The sequence below is a fragment of the Eriocheir sinensis genome, chromosome 4 (genome assembly GCF_024679095.1).
Source record: "Eriocheir sinensis breed Jianghai 21 chromosome 4, ASM2467909v1, whole genome shotgun sequence".
In the NCBI taxonomy this organism is placed as follows: domain Eukaryota; kingdom Metazoa; phylum Arthropoda; class Malacostraca; order Decapoda; family Varunidae; genus Eriocheir; species Eriocheir sinensis.
Window position 1 is genome coordinate 28494113 of NC_066512.1, and position 14561 is coordinate 28508673.

Sequence of the window (14561 nt, forward strand, 5' to 3'; positions counted from 1 at the left end):
CTTTGCCAAGGATGAACCTACAGGGTAAATATTTGATCTAAAAATATTTGTCTCTAAATGATGGGATGTTAAAACTAATAAGCAGCATCAAGGTTGAGATCGATGATAATTGTGGCCATCACATGACCACAAGCAGCCTTGTTTTACAGCAGGACTGACAACACACATCATGGCCTCGCAACACAATGCTGCTGTTACTTGTCAATCCAAGAAATAAAATATATGGCTAATAAGTGATTGACTACTCCTACACACTGGTAAACATATCTATCATAGCCTAAAGCAATATACTTTGGAAAGACAGGTGGAGAAGAGGATAAAATCAAGGTAACCAAAGTGTTAAGCATTAAGTGTTGTCTCGTGAAAGACTGAATGGGCTCCGGCAGGCTGGCAAGGCAGCCGTGTGGCACCCTACTTTTTGACCTGCTTGATTGCCGTGCCAATGTGGCACTGGTTCACCTTGGTGGCAAATCTGAGGGAGTTGAGGGTCTCCCCAAAACAAGCGTCCAGCGGTGAGACGTTCACGAACATGAGTGTCTTGGAGTTGCCACCAAGGGAGCTCTGGAGCAGGTGAGTCAGCTTGGAGTTGCGGTAAGGCACGTGGCTTTGCTGAGGAGGAACACAAACACTTTAAACAAAGCTTCTTCAAAACAGCAATTATTCAGCAACATTATTTGACTCAACCAGTATATAAAACCTAAAGAGGTTCATGAAACTAAACATTTAATGACTTTTTCAAAATTCTGTTCACATCACATCCAATTAGCATTGCCAGCTGTGATATATAATAAACTTGCTAATTATGAAAACACATACATAGTCTTAAAATGTTACTGGCAGGAAATCAAAAAAAAAAAAAAAATTTGCCTCAACACAAAATAAAATATACTGCCATGACACAGCACATTCTGGCAATCCAAATGACTTCCATGGAGATAAGCAAGACACATCACTGCCACAAGCCTCCTCACCTTCTGGGCCAGGGCCATGATGACATTCCCCAGGTTGGACAAGGACCTGTTGATGTTCTGAGTCTCTGTCAGCCTTGCCCCCTCAGACCCAGACTCCTTCAGCCGCTCAGACCCGGCCAAGTCCACCAGGTTCAGTGTTCCTGCCACAACAACACCATCAGTAAACGTGTTCTTGTTTAATAGAGTCAATAGACCAAAGGCTGATACTGAAGCTTGAAAAAATGCTGCTCCCACAAAGAACACAGGAGCAGCCAAAACAGTGTGATCATCAAAGTCAGTTCCAGAGGTGCCAGTGCATTCATCTTCTTATTGTGCCAGAGAGATTAAGTTATAGAGATGGAGGAAATGTGTGTAGGGAAGGTTGGTCTAAAGTCTACCCTCGACACAGTACTATAGTCGGTTTCATTTCATCTGTCCACTCACAGAGCGTGAATATTGAGTGATGTGGCACCTGCTCCTTGTAGCTCATGATTGGCTGAAAATTGTCATGTCCAATACCATTAGCTACGTGATAAATACTCAGACTTTCTTCGGCAAGATATTTGAATGTTTATATAAATATAGAATCCTCAAACATTCTTATAGAAATCCCAAACATGCCGATTTGCATTGATAATACAACATATAAGCACATGAAAGACAAACGTATCAAACATTCAAGTCAGATCATACATGAACGAACAATAGGCTTTAATTAAAAAGCTTTATTTCATGTTAGGTACAGAAAGACATCTGGTTCAGTAAGTGTAAATAGAAGGTATTTTAAGATTTATTGAATGTAAATCATATGAATGTTATTGGAAGTAGTACGAAATATTACTGAATGTGATGCTGGACTATTTCAAATATTAAATGTGATTCACATGTAATGAATAATTGAGACACCTTATATTTGCACCTGCAGATGTTTTTTCATGTATCTGAAATGAGGTAAATAATTATAGGTTGTTCATTCAAGTATGATCTGACTAGGCTGTCTGATACAAGCTTGTCTTTTGTGTGCTTGTACAGTACATTGGCATGCAAATTGGCATACTTGGGAATTATATAAGAAATTATGATATTTTCTTGTATACCGTACATAAACATTAAATATATCATTGGAAATGAAGCATATATATTTATCACAATTTTATTTTCACTCAATCACGAACCAGCAATGCACATGTGCCACATCACCACTCGCAACTGGACAGATGGAATGAATCTGACTGTATTAGAGGGATCTAGATTTAAGGAGGTAGAAGGGAGAGTAGTAACAAATGTCCATGAGTTGAAAGTGACCGAAATTCAGTTCCACACAAACACTTGAAGGGGGCAGGGGGCCAGGGAAGGAGGAAGGGTCACAGCGAGCAACAAGTGGGCAACAGAACATTAACAGGGAGCACCTGAACTTTATAACTCAAGAAAATGTTTATTGATAAAGACAAGGTTCATTCTGATTTGGGTATGAATATTTGAAAGATGAAGAATTAAAAAACAAATGCATAAGAATGTTAGACTCAGATATTGAAAACATCACAAAATCCATAGTCATCCTGAGCAGAGAGAAATGTCTTGAAAACATTGTGTGTCATCCTCACCTTCACACGCCTCGGAGGTCTTGGAGTTCTCGCCGACCAGCTTAAGGCGGAAGACTGAGTGTGAGCGAGATGAGCGCTCATTCATGTTGGTGGCAGCCACGGCGCGCTGCTGCTGGGCCATCCGCAGCAGATGGTGAACCTGTGTCTCGTCTGTCACGGGCACCACCTGAAACATATTACAAAAGACCATCTATTGAAATTTACGTTGTAGAGGAAAAGTTAAGGGAAGGTTGGTCCAATGTCTATCTTCAGCACAGTACCAGGAAAGGAGTCAAGATTTAAGAAGGTAGTACGGGAAAGTAGTAACAAGATTCAGTACCAAAGAAAGAAGTAAAATGAATGTTATTTCAATGGGATGTATTGATTTGGGTCTGGTGGAACTTTTCTGAGTGTGTTTGTGTGAAGGAGTCAGTAGAAGGGCACATTATAAGGAAATCCATAAAAAAAACATGCTAAATTGATAGTCTACTGCACTTTTGTTATTTCCTGACCCTATTATCTCATTCACATTGCTTCTAAACCATCGGAAAACAAAATATCCCTTGGTTAACTTCCTCATCTGGTTCATATCATTATAATTTTAAGCTAAAGGTGATTGAGATGGAGGATCAGGTGGGAGAGGAGGAGGAGGAGGACAGTCATAGCTAAGGTAATGGAGGAAGAGAACCACTGGAGAACAAAGACCTTCCTCAACATTTTCTACCTCTCTCTACCTGATGCTAGTGTACTCCATCTTGGTCTGGCATATCCTAACATTTCATCTCTCCACCTGGTCCTCTCTCTGCCCTGACTTCTACAATATCTGAATTGCGACTCTCTTACTTTGGTTTTCCATCTGCTATCAGTTCTACACACGATACAATCTGCCCGAGTCTCTTTCTGATTCTTAAGTCATAAAACTATCATCAACTTTTACCTGTTCCTTAACCCCTCACCATTGATGATCACAAGTCTGCATAACTGAACTTCATTTCTTCTAAACAGTTAAATAACAAAATGCTGCTTTATCAACACCCTGAACCTGTTTATTTCAATGTCTTCTATACAAATGGACAATATTTCTTTGATATATTCCTGGTGCTATTGACATCACTAGTTTTCAGGACTAGTTCACATTCCCTCAAAAACTATAAAACTAAGAAATTAAAGAATAAAAATTTCAAAACTCAAAAAACAAAGTCCATTTCCTCACCTTCAGGTTGGTGACGTACGTGTCGTTCTTCTTGTTGTCGACCAGCTTGACGTCGTACACCAGGTTCTTGGCATCCTTGGATGACACCAGCAGGTCCCGGATGGTCTCGTTGTAGATCTCGAGGAAGCTTGCCTCCACCTTGTACGTCCAGCCCTGGAGGAGATCAGAAAGTCAAATGTAGGGGAACCAAGGAGGGCAATTACCATGAGGGACAGGACCAAGATCTTGCATGTGACCTGATGTTTTTCTAGAGAGCCAGTCAGCAGGTCTTCCAGGACACCCTAGACTCCTTTTAAATGTTACTCCATATATTCACTGATCAAAAAAGATAGCTTGGTGTCAGCAGCCAGCAGTGGGTAAACAACTTGCGTGTCTCCTGTAATGAACTAACCTGATGACTTAAAGGAGTGTAACAGGAAGAAGCATTACTGGCACTATATAAAGTTTATCTACTGTATATTCATTAGCAAATTTCAAGAGTAAATAAAAATAAATTGGCAGCTAAAGATGTACACCAAAATAAAATAAAATCTTTGTCCCTAAAAAAGCATCATCCATGTTGTAGTTCGTCCATTAAACTAGGCATTAGACAATTAGAAGAAAAAAATAAATCTTTGTCCCTAGAAAAGCATCATCCATGTAAGGGATGAAAGCCACACCACAGGAGCTACCTTCTGGGTTAAACAAGTCCTCAGAGAATTAGAAGAAAAACTGAAAATTCTTACAATATTGGGCTGAAAGCTATAGAACAAGAGCTACCTTACCTTCTCCTCCAGTTCCTTCATGGAGGTAAAAATGTTCCTGACGGTCCTGGTGATGACGCCCTCCAGCTCATCACTGTCTGGGCAGCCCTCCATGGTGAAGGTTTTGCCTGAGCCGGTCTGGCCATAGGCGAACACGCACACGTTGTAGCCGTCCAGCGCCGACTGCACCAGCTGGGAGATCTCCTCAAACACCTCGGCTTGTGTTGAGCATGGGGTGAACACCTTGTCGTAGGAGAATTCCAGGTTGCCGTTCCCTCGCCCCTTGAGGCCAGACATGGTGCTACTGTTGCCATCTGCGGAAATTATGAAAACAGAAATAAAATAATATTAATAATAAAAAAATAAGAAAAGTTTGATAAAAGGGAAATGCGAATAACAGGAAGAAGTAAAGATCAACAGGTACGGTAAGTTATGGAAATGGAGGACTAGAAGGGGACTTAATAACAGCTGGAGAGAAAAAGAGAATATGAAAGGGGTTGGGGATAGGAAAACAGAAAAAAGCATAAATGAAAAGTTTGCGGAAGAATGGGGAAATGCGAATAAAAGAAATAGGTAAGCAGAGATCAATAGCGAAATCATGCTAATAGAAGACTAGAAGGGGGTGGGCAACATTAGTTCTCTCTACCCCCACAAACAATCATAAAGTAAAGACTGGAGGTACGATAAAATGTAGTATTGTGTCAGTGAGTCCCTGCCACATAGTAAAGACTGGAGGAAGGTAACGTGTAGTGTAGTGTCTCATAGATGGGTCCCTGCCACATAGTAAAGACTGGAGGAAGGTAACGTGTAGTGTAGCATCTCATAGATGGGTCCCTGCCACATAGTAGAGACTGGAGACGTGGTGGTGTAGTGTCGTGGGTCCCACACAGTAAGAGAAGAGGGAAGGTAACGGTGGTGTAGCATCTCACAGGAACAGCGTGTAGTGTAGCATCTCATAGATGGGTCCCTGCCACATAGTAAAGACTGGAGGAAGGTAATGTAGTGTCTCATAGATGGGTCCCCCCACACAGTAAAGACTGGGTCTGCCACACATAGTAAAGACTGAGGACTCATAGATGGGTCCCTGCCACAGATGGGTCCCTGCCACATAGTAAAGACTGGAGGTGTAGTGTCTCATAGATGGGTCCCTGCCACATAGTAGAGACTGGAGGAAGGTAACGTGTAGTGTAGTGTCTCATAGATGGGTCCCTGCCACATAGTAGAGACTGGAGGAAGGTAACGTGTAGTGTAGTGTCTCATAGATGGGTCCCTGCCACATAGTAGAGACTGGAGGAAGGTAGATGGGTCCCTGCCACATAGTAAAGACTGGAGGAAGGTACGGTGTAGTGTGTGTCATGGAAGGAAAGAGGTAAGTGTAGTGTAGTGTCTCATAGATGGGTCCGACTGGAGGAAGGTAACGTGTAGTGTAGTGTCTCATAGATGGGTCCCTGCCACATAGTAAAGACTGGAGGAAGGTAACGTGTAGTGTAGTGTCTCATAGATGGGTCCCTGCCACATAGTAAAGACTGGAGGAAGGTAACGTGTAGTGTAGTGTCTCATAGATGGGTCCCTGCCACATAGTAAAGACTGGAGGAAGGTAACGTGTAGTGTAGCGTCTCATAGATGGGTCCCTGCCACATAGTAAAGACTGGAGGAAGGTAACGTGTAGTGTAGTGTCTCATAGATGGGTCCCTGCCACATAGTAAAGACTGGAGGAAGGTAACGTGTAGTGTAGTGTCTCATAGATGGGTCCCTGCCACATAGTAAAGACTGGAGGAAGGTAACGTGTAGTGTAGCGTCACACAGATGGGTCCCTGCCACATAGTAAAGACTGGAGGAAGGTAACGTGTAGTGTAGCGTCACACAGATGGGTCCCTGCCACTCACCACCACCCTTGCAGAGTTCCAGCGTCCGTTCGTCAATAAAGCTGATGTGGTGGATGACATCAGTGTCGCCATTGTTCTTGATCTCCTCGCCTATCAAGGGACGCACCCGACAGAACACACGGATGTTGCCCTAACGTTAGGAGGGAACAAAAGTAAGCTCAGCAAAACAAAGAAAAATGTTACCATCTTATTAAAGATATAAAGAAAATATAAATATAAAAAAATAGAAATCTAAATATAAAGAAAGTTTATTATTGTTTAAGAGAGATATATTGACTATTGAAGCAGTTAAGTTGTAGGAATGAGGAAGATTAGGTTTACAGGAGCTGCCTTGTATAAACCAACCAACCTCTTGCAGACTCCTAATGTTCTTATAACAAACATTTCAACTATCTTTCCCTTCCCTTCCTTTCCATACCATCCCCTCTCTTCCACCCTTTACCTAGCTTCCCTTCCCTTCCCTCCACTCCCAACTATCCCTTCCTTCCTTCCCCTCTCCCCCCCTTCTCTTTATTCATCTTATTTTCCCTTCCTTTCCCTCCACTCCCTACCATCCCTTCCCTCCCCTCTGCCCTCAACCATTCCTTCTCTCCCCTCCCTCTTCCTTCATTCATTCATCTTATTTTCTCTTCCTTTCCTCCCCTTTTTTTCCTTCATTTATTTAATCTTCCCTTCCTTTACTCCTCAAGTTCTTAGGTTCCTATCCCCTCACCTTCAGCTCCAGTACTTGGTTGTGGAGCTTCCTGCGGCAAGTCTCACCCTCCACCAGCTTGCTCTCCATGGTGGTGATGGTAGTGGCCTGCCTGGCAGTCTGGGCCTCCAGCTCCTCCACGCGGCGGCTGCGGTCATCCAGCAGCATCTTGGTGGAGGAGAGCTGAGCCTCGAGGCCGCTGGACGCTCTTGTTAGGTTGGAGACGGTGGACTGGAAGGTGGAAGTGACGGAATATTTTGAATACAAATATTAAAGTGCTGAATAATTAAAGTACTCAGAAATTATAGTGCTTAAAAATTATAGTCACAGAAAGCTGGAAGTCACAGAATCTTACGAAAACAAAAATTAAAGTACACTCGGAAATCATCGAGCTGAAAAATCGTACTACTCAAAAATTAGTGCGGAAAAATGAAAAGTACTTTAAAAATAGAGCACTTGAAAAATTACAGAACTGAAAAATTGAGTACTAAAAAATTCAAGTCCTCAAAAATTACAAGTAGTGAAAACAAAAACTCAAAAATTACAAGTAGTGAAAACAAAAATCAGACTGACCACCAGGAGCAAGGAAATAAAACTGTAAACATAATTTCCTCATATAATAACAAATCAACAATGAATGAATACTTTCCCTACATCAGTCAATTGGATTAGGAGGGTGACAATAATTCTTTCCAACTCCCTCAAACAATGACATGATGATGACTAGAGGAAAGGTAAAGCAAGGTAAGTTCAATGATTTCTGAGTACTTTAATTTTTGTTTTCATAAGATTCTGTGACTTCCAACTTTCTGTGACTGTAATTTTTAAGCACTATAATTTCTGAGTACTTTAATTATTCAGCACTTTAATATTTGTATTCAAAATCTTCCGTCATGATGCTGTATACAAGTCACTGCTACTTACTGCCACCTTGCAGAGCTCACAAATAAGTACTGAGTCACAATAGTCCCTCACTGGGTTGCCACTCCTCCACAAATAGTAAGTAGCTAGATAATTAAATAGCAAAGTAAAAGACAATCTGGAAGACTGAGGAAGACTTGGAGATGGTGTGTGGAGGAAGACATGGGAAGGATGAACAAGAGGGAGAAGAGAGAATATGATCACCAAGAGTGGGGGAGACTCATAGTCCATACAACCCCATAAAGGAAAATAAGGACATTAAGCAAAGAAAGAACAAAGTAAAGACCAGCTGGGAAACCAAAGACGACCTGGAGATGGTGCAAGGAGGGAGACATGAGAAGGACGAACATCAGGGAGGAGAGAGTATACATACGATTATCAAGAGTTAGAGACTTGTAGCCCATCCAATCCCATAGGGGAAAATAAGGACATTAAACACTGAAGAAGAAGAAGAAGAAATAAAAAATACAATCATATAAGTGCAATACCTTAAGACCTGCCAGTTCATCCTCCTTGGCAGCAAGATCAGCCTCCAGCAACTTGATCTTCCTCTCTAGGGCAGACTTCTTGGACTCAAGCTCCTCAATGTTCATCTCCAGCCGTTCTCGTTCACTCTTTCTCTGCCTCATCTCATCGCTGCAAGGGACAGACGTTGATAGGTTACAAGACTCCACAGGACAAATTAAGTTCTCAAAAATAGAATTACAATAGGGACGTTTGATTGCAAGACTTTACAGGAAAAATTAAGTTCTCAAAGACAGAATTACAATAGGGATGTGATAGGCTGCAAGACTTCATGGGACAGAAATTAAGTTCTCAAAGTTAGAATTACAATAGGGATGTGATAGGTTGCAAGACTTCATGGGACAGAAATTAAGTTCTCAAAGTTAGACTTACAATAGGGATGTTAATAGTTTGCAAGACTTCACAGGACAAGTGCTCAAGTTTCACAGATAGAATTATAAAGGCTGTAAGGAAAGAAATCTAAGAGCAAGAAACACCTGAGATGCCCAGAAAGAGAAAATGAGAGGGAAAGCAATGAAAGAGAAGGAGAAAGAACGAGAGAATATAGATTGTTGAAATGGAGGGACAGAAGGGTAGAGCAGAGGAATAAATACCTTTGACCCTTTCACGCACCACAACGTGATTCGCGTCAAACAACGGCACGAAAGAGTTGATGATTAGTTTATTTTATAGGTCTAGCTTGGATCTTCAACGCAAAAAATTTTGACGTGATTCTAAAATACTTTATTTTTGGCGAATTTTAAAAAGTTTTTTGACGTGATTCGAGTCAAAAGCTCAGATGTAGATGATTCCGTTTTGATGAGAATTGCGTCTTGGTGCGTGAAAGGGTTAAATACACAACAAACAAAAAAACAAAAAAAAAGTAAAAACAAACAAAATATAAGCAACATAAGGATTAAAAAATAAACTCTTAAAAACAATGACCTACTTAAGCTTGGCACTGAGTGAGTCTATCTGCTCCTGGTTGGCCTGTGAGGTGGTGTGGGACTGTTGCAAGTTCTGGTTCAGGTGCTGTTTCTCTTGCTCCAACATCTGGATGCGACTGTCGTAGTCCGAGAACTTGGCCACCAGGCTCTCGCGCTCCACTGTGGTCGACTTCAGCACCTGCTCCATATCCTGCAGCCGCCCCTTCAGGTCCCAGGGTGCCCTCTTGCGTTTGCCTGCCAGAGAAAAGCTGCATTAGGCACAAGCACCCTCTCTACTTGCACACTCTCACGGCACTTGTAGCTCCATAGTGTTGCATGTATTCTTTTTTTACAGCAAACAGCTCAAACGTAAAAACAAAAAGACGAAATAAAAGGGCCCACTAAGCACTACTCCTATAAAAGAAACTAGAGTAGAGTGGCCAGAAGAGTGATCAATATGTCAGTCATGTTCCCCTAAAGGCATTCAGCTAAATTTTTGGTTGGCTAGGATTTATGACTTGTTTCACTACTCCATATAATTTTGGGGGGTCCACATCTGTTAATTAACTCAATTCAAATTCCCTTTCTCTCTTCATCTCACTATAACCTCCTCCACCTTCTCTAGATGCTCAAACCCCCTCACGTTACCACTCGTCAACACAACACTAATATACGCAAGTCTCTCTCTCACTTGAAACGTATACCACTGAAATAAAATATAATAGAATAAGATAAAGTAAAATCTCTCTCTTTCTCTCTCTCGAACACAAACACACACACACCTTTAGCCCCGTCTCCCCCATCAGCCTCCTGTACACTGTTGACGCGGTTTGTGATGTTTGCTCCCGGTCGGCGAGATGCAGCACCTGGAACACACGACGACGTTAGGAAAGAAGACATCTCTCGGACATCACATTGTTATTCTCTCAAACATAAAAGTGCTTAAATCTCAGAAGGCAGGTGTTTGTTTGTTTTTCTTCCTCTTTCCTCCTTTCCTGAAAAAATAAGTGATGATGGATACAGACAACCCAACAAATATAAGCACCTGTGGCCTGTTTTGTTCCCTCTTTCTCCCTTTCCTAAATAAATTGAATAACAAACACAAAGAACACAACAAAACCAAGCACTCCTCTACCTGTGGCTTTTTTGTCTCCTTTTTTCCTCCTCTCCTTAAAGAAGAAAAAGAAAATAATGATGGAAACAAACAAGACAAAGACAGGCATTTGTACATACACCCACGGCCTTTCACGCTTCTTCTTACCTGAAAAAATAATAATAAAATAATGGAAACAAACAACACAACAAAAACAAGTGCTGGTGCCTTTTTTTATCTCCTACTTTTCCTCCCCTAAGAAATAAAAACACACACGACAATAATGGATAGAGATAAAACAACAAAAAACAGCGCTTGCCTACCTGTGGCTTGGCGGGCGAGCGTGGCGGATGCAGCTGTGATGTTAGATGGGCGGCCAGTGAGGTTGAGGGTGGAGGCACCTAACCTGGACTGGGCCACGCCCCTCTTGGCCAAGGGTCTGTTGCGGGTGGCGGCCGAGTTCAGGTTGGCCATCGACACTGACCTGCGATGGTGGAGAGGTGGAGTGTTAGGGTGAGTGAGCGCTTGGGGGGTGGATGTGTGTACAGGTCTCCCTCGTGGTAATAAAAAGAAAAGGTAAATGAAGGAAAAAGTTACATATATAAGGGAGAAAAAAAAACAATGAGACCGAATGAAAGAAAATAACTGCACAGGTCTCCCTCACGTGGTTAAATAAAGGGAAAAAAAATTAAGATAAGGTAAATTGAGAAGGGAAAAATTAAGAGAATGCTGAATGAGAGAAAGAAAAAGCTGTACAGGTTTCCCCCCGAGGCTAAATAAAGTAAAAGAAACTAAGAAAAGAGGTGAATAATGAACAAAAAAAAACTAAGACGATGCTAAATTAAAGAGAAAGAAAAAAGAAAAGAAAAAAAGGCTACACAAGGAGAATGAAGAGACGAAGAAAACATTCAATTAAAGAGCAAGAAAAAATTAAGACAATGCTAAATTTATGGGAAAGAAAAAATAGGAAAAAAAGCTGAATAAAGGAGAAAGAAAAAATGAAGAGAATGCCAAATGAAAGAGAAAGAAAGGACGAAGAGAACAGCAGATGAAAGAAGAAGCATAAAGGAAGAGAACACTAAATTAAAGAGAAAGAAAAAGTGAAGAAAACACAAAATAAAGGCAAAAGAAAAAAGTGTTGTGCTGTCCTGTGGTTTGTATTGTTGTGTTACGATGTGTATTGCTGTGCTGTGCTATGCTATGCTGGTGTACTGTGTTGTCCTGTGTTCTGTATTGCTGTGTTATGGTGGGTTCTGTATTAATGCATTATGGTGTGTTGTGTATTGCTGTGCTGTGCTATGCTATGCTGGTGTACTGTGTTGTCCTGTGGTCTGATCTGTTCTGTCTTGCTGTTACGATGTGTATTGCTGTGTTATGGTGGGTTCTGTCTTGCTGTTACGATGTGTATTGCTGTGTTATGGTGGGTTCTGTATTAATGCGTTATGGTGTGTTGTGTATTGCTGTGCTGAGCTGCGCCACTCACCTACTAAGCCCAGGTGCTGCACGAGGCCCACCCAGCCGCTGACTCCTTGCCATTGCACCTGTGTCCTCGGCATCTGTTTCGACAGGTGAATAATAATGTCAGTCGGGAGTAAGCGATAATATGGCCAAACGTTCGTGGGGTTTGTGTCAGTATCAATTAATATTATGTAGTATGACTATTTTTACACTTTCCCGATGTTTTTTCCATTATTATTATTATTATTACTACAAAGACTTAATATTATGCAGCATTATTATAGTTCTTTTTCCTATTTGTATATGCCTCAGAGTAAAATGAAACTACCACTATCATTATCATCACAGACATTCCCTGATACTGCAAAATAAAAAGCTGGCAAAAACTATCAGTTATTATTAATATTATTATACTATTGCAAAGAAATTCCCAGATGTTGCAAAACAAACAATTACCAAATTATCATTATTACAAAATTCCCAAATATTACAATGAAAAAATGGAAGTCTGCCCAAACCTCCTATCAGTATTATCATTATCATTAAAAAGACATTCCCTGATATTGCAAAAAAAAAAAAAGTATGCTCAATCTATCACTATTATTAGGCTTTCTCAAATAGTGCAAAAGAAACAGAACTCTGCCATCATAGACCTACATTATATAACATCCAAGTACATTAAGTATATATTCATAAAGACATAGAGAGGAAGTGTGACCCCCAACTGACCTCCTGAGTGCCGGGTCTTCTTCTGCGGCGATGTTATAGCGCTGTCACTGCCCAGGCGCTTCATGGCTGACCCTGGCGGCCGGAGTCTGGAGGGCTGATGAAGATGGCGGCTGGCGGAGGATGGCAGCTTGGACATCCTGGAGGTCCTGAGGGAGAAGGCAACATGGTTAGTATTCTTTTGTTTTCTCAGTTATGTTTTCAACTTTTTATACTTAATGGAGAAGGAAGGCAATTTGTTGATTATTTTGTTTTTTGGAAGTGTCAGAAATTTATATTACTCAGAAATTGCATAAAAAAGTGGCGAAGTTTTTCTGATCTTAAGGATGAAACAATTGCCTGGCGGTTGGGATAGCAGGTTCCTCCCTTCTCCTTTGTTGTATACCTGCAATAACAAACTATCAATCAATCAATCAATTCTTTTTCTGGTAAGTTTTGATGCGTTTTGAAAGAATCTGTTGGTTCAGCTTTACTTTTCCACCTTTCTCTACCTTGTTTCCTACTTAACCAGCCAACAAACTGCAATAAACATCACTCTCCCTCCTCTCACTTACTCTCCAGTTCCTCTCACACACACTCACCTCAAACTAGCATCGAAATAATCCTTTGCAGACCTAAAAACAGAAATAATGATGGGGCAGACGAGAGAATACGATTGAAGGGATAGAATTTTGCCCCACCTTCTCCCTTATTTCAGCTCTAACTCGTCCCTCTCCCTTGTTCTTCAGTTCCTCTCACACACACTCACCTCAAACTAGGGACAAAAAATACTTCAGACCTAAATAGAGAAATAATGAAGGGGCAGAGGATGAGGGATGAGAGAACTTGCCTCACTTTTTCCCTTATTTCAGCTTTATCACGCCCCTCTCCCTTCTCCTATTTACTCTCCCATGGTTCTCCAGTTCCTCTCGCACACACTCACCTCAACACAGCCTCGAAATAATCCTTGGTAGGCCTAAAAACGACGAAAAGGATAAACTGTGTCCACTACCTTACTCCCAGACATTGAATCCTGCCTCTCTTTCTTCCCTTATTTCAGCTTTATCACGCCCCTCTCCGTCCTCCTATTTACTCTCCCATGGTTCTCCAGTTCCTCTCGCACACACTCACCTCAAACTAGTCTCGAAATAATCCTTGGTAGGCCTAAAAAAGATAAAAAGAATAAAATACTGCCGCAGCCTCTCTCTCCGACCTTTAAATGCCTGGGCTAAACAAACCCTCGGCCGCTGATTGGCTGGTGGGCGCCGCGGCCGACCAATGGGAAGGCAGCATTTTTTGAACGAAGACATGTGACTGTAGACTTGCGTGGGACATTTAGTTAGGCTTTTTATCGTATTGGGGGGAAAAGGTGGCGAGCGAAACGAGCATGCGCAGGTGGGGGATTTTTTTTTATTAATAAGCACCTTTAGGAGCATTTTGAGGCCGATATAGAAAACATTGGGGGTGCATGCCTTGTCTCTCCCCGTCCTCCTATTTCTGGTTGTCCGTTTTCTTTACACACCAAAAGGCGGATTGCTATGAACAAGGATCCGTGTGCGCAAGATGCTATTTCCCATGAATTTACTGATGAATCACTCGCTGCACGAAGGCTGTTTATTAGTCCTTCCCTTCACCTATTAAAAGACATAGCGCTGTACGATTCATTGATGTTTTCCTATGACAAAATAAAACAATACACACACACACACACACACACACACACACTAGGCTAAAGAGGGGGTCCAGTCGGGTTGTAATGAGTGTTTCTTCAGGTTCATGCTACAGTAGAAGGGTCAAACTACCACCAGGGTCATAAAACAACTCCTGGAAATGCCCACAACTCCTACGAAAGCCTTGTCAAATGTGTTTCTTCAGGTTCATGCTACAG

The 14561-nt window shown here is 41.5% G+C and overlaps 1 protein-coding gene across 1 annotated transcript; it reads right to left on the minus strand.

Moving 5' to 3' along the window:
• Positions 1–308: 308 nt before the first annotated feature.
• On the minus strand, positions 309–14546 carry LOC126981937 (carboxy-terminal kinesin 2-like). The gene is made up of 14 exons (XM_050833628.1): positions 13805–14546; positions 12698–12843; positions 11994–12066; positions 10834–10994; positions 10200–10283; positions 9441–9672; positions 8476–8623; positions 7088–7297; positions 6376–6505; positions 4511–4803; positions 3747–3899; positions 2555–2720; positions 972–1111; positions 309–609 (listed from the first exon to the last, which is right to left on the minus strand). Exons 1-14 carry the CDS (start codon positions 14107–14109, stop codon positions 412–414), a joined length of 2439 nt encoding a protein of 812 aa, XP_050689585.1. The 5' UTR covers positions 14110–14546; the 3' UTR covers positions 309–411.
• Positions 14547–14561: the final 15 nt, after the last annotated feature.

Excerpts from the sequence above, each read along its gene's own strand:
- LOC126981937 (XM_050833628.1), bottom strand. The coding sequence starts at position 14,109 with ATGCTCCTAAAGGTGCTTATTAATAAAAAAAAATCCCCCACCTGCGCA. Across the intron at positions 10,284-10,833 it reads GCTCGCCCGCCAAGCCACAG|GTGCTGCATCTCGCCGACCG; the intron begins GTAGGCAAGCGC and ends CGTGTGTTCCAG. Across the intron at positions 8,624-9,440 it reads TCACTCAGTGCCAAGCTTAA|CGATGAGATGAGGCAGAGAA; the intron begins GTAGGTCATTGT and ends TGTCCCTTGCAG.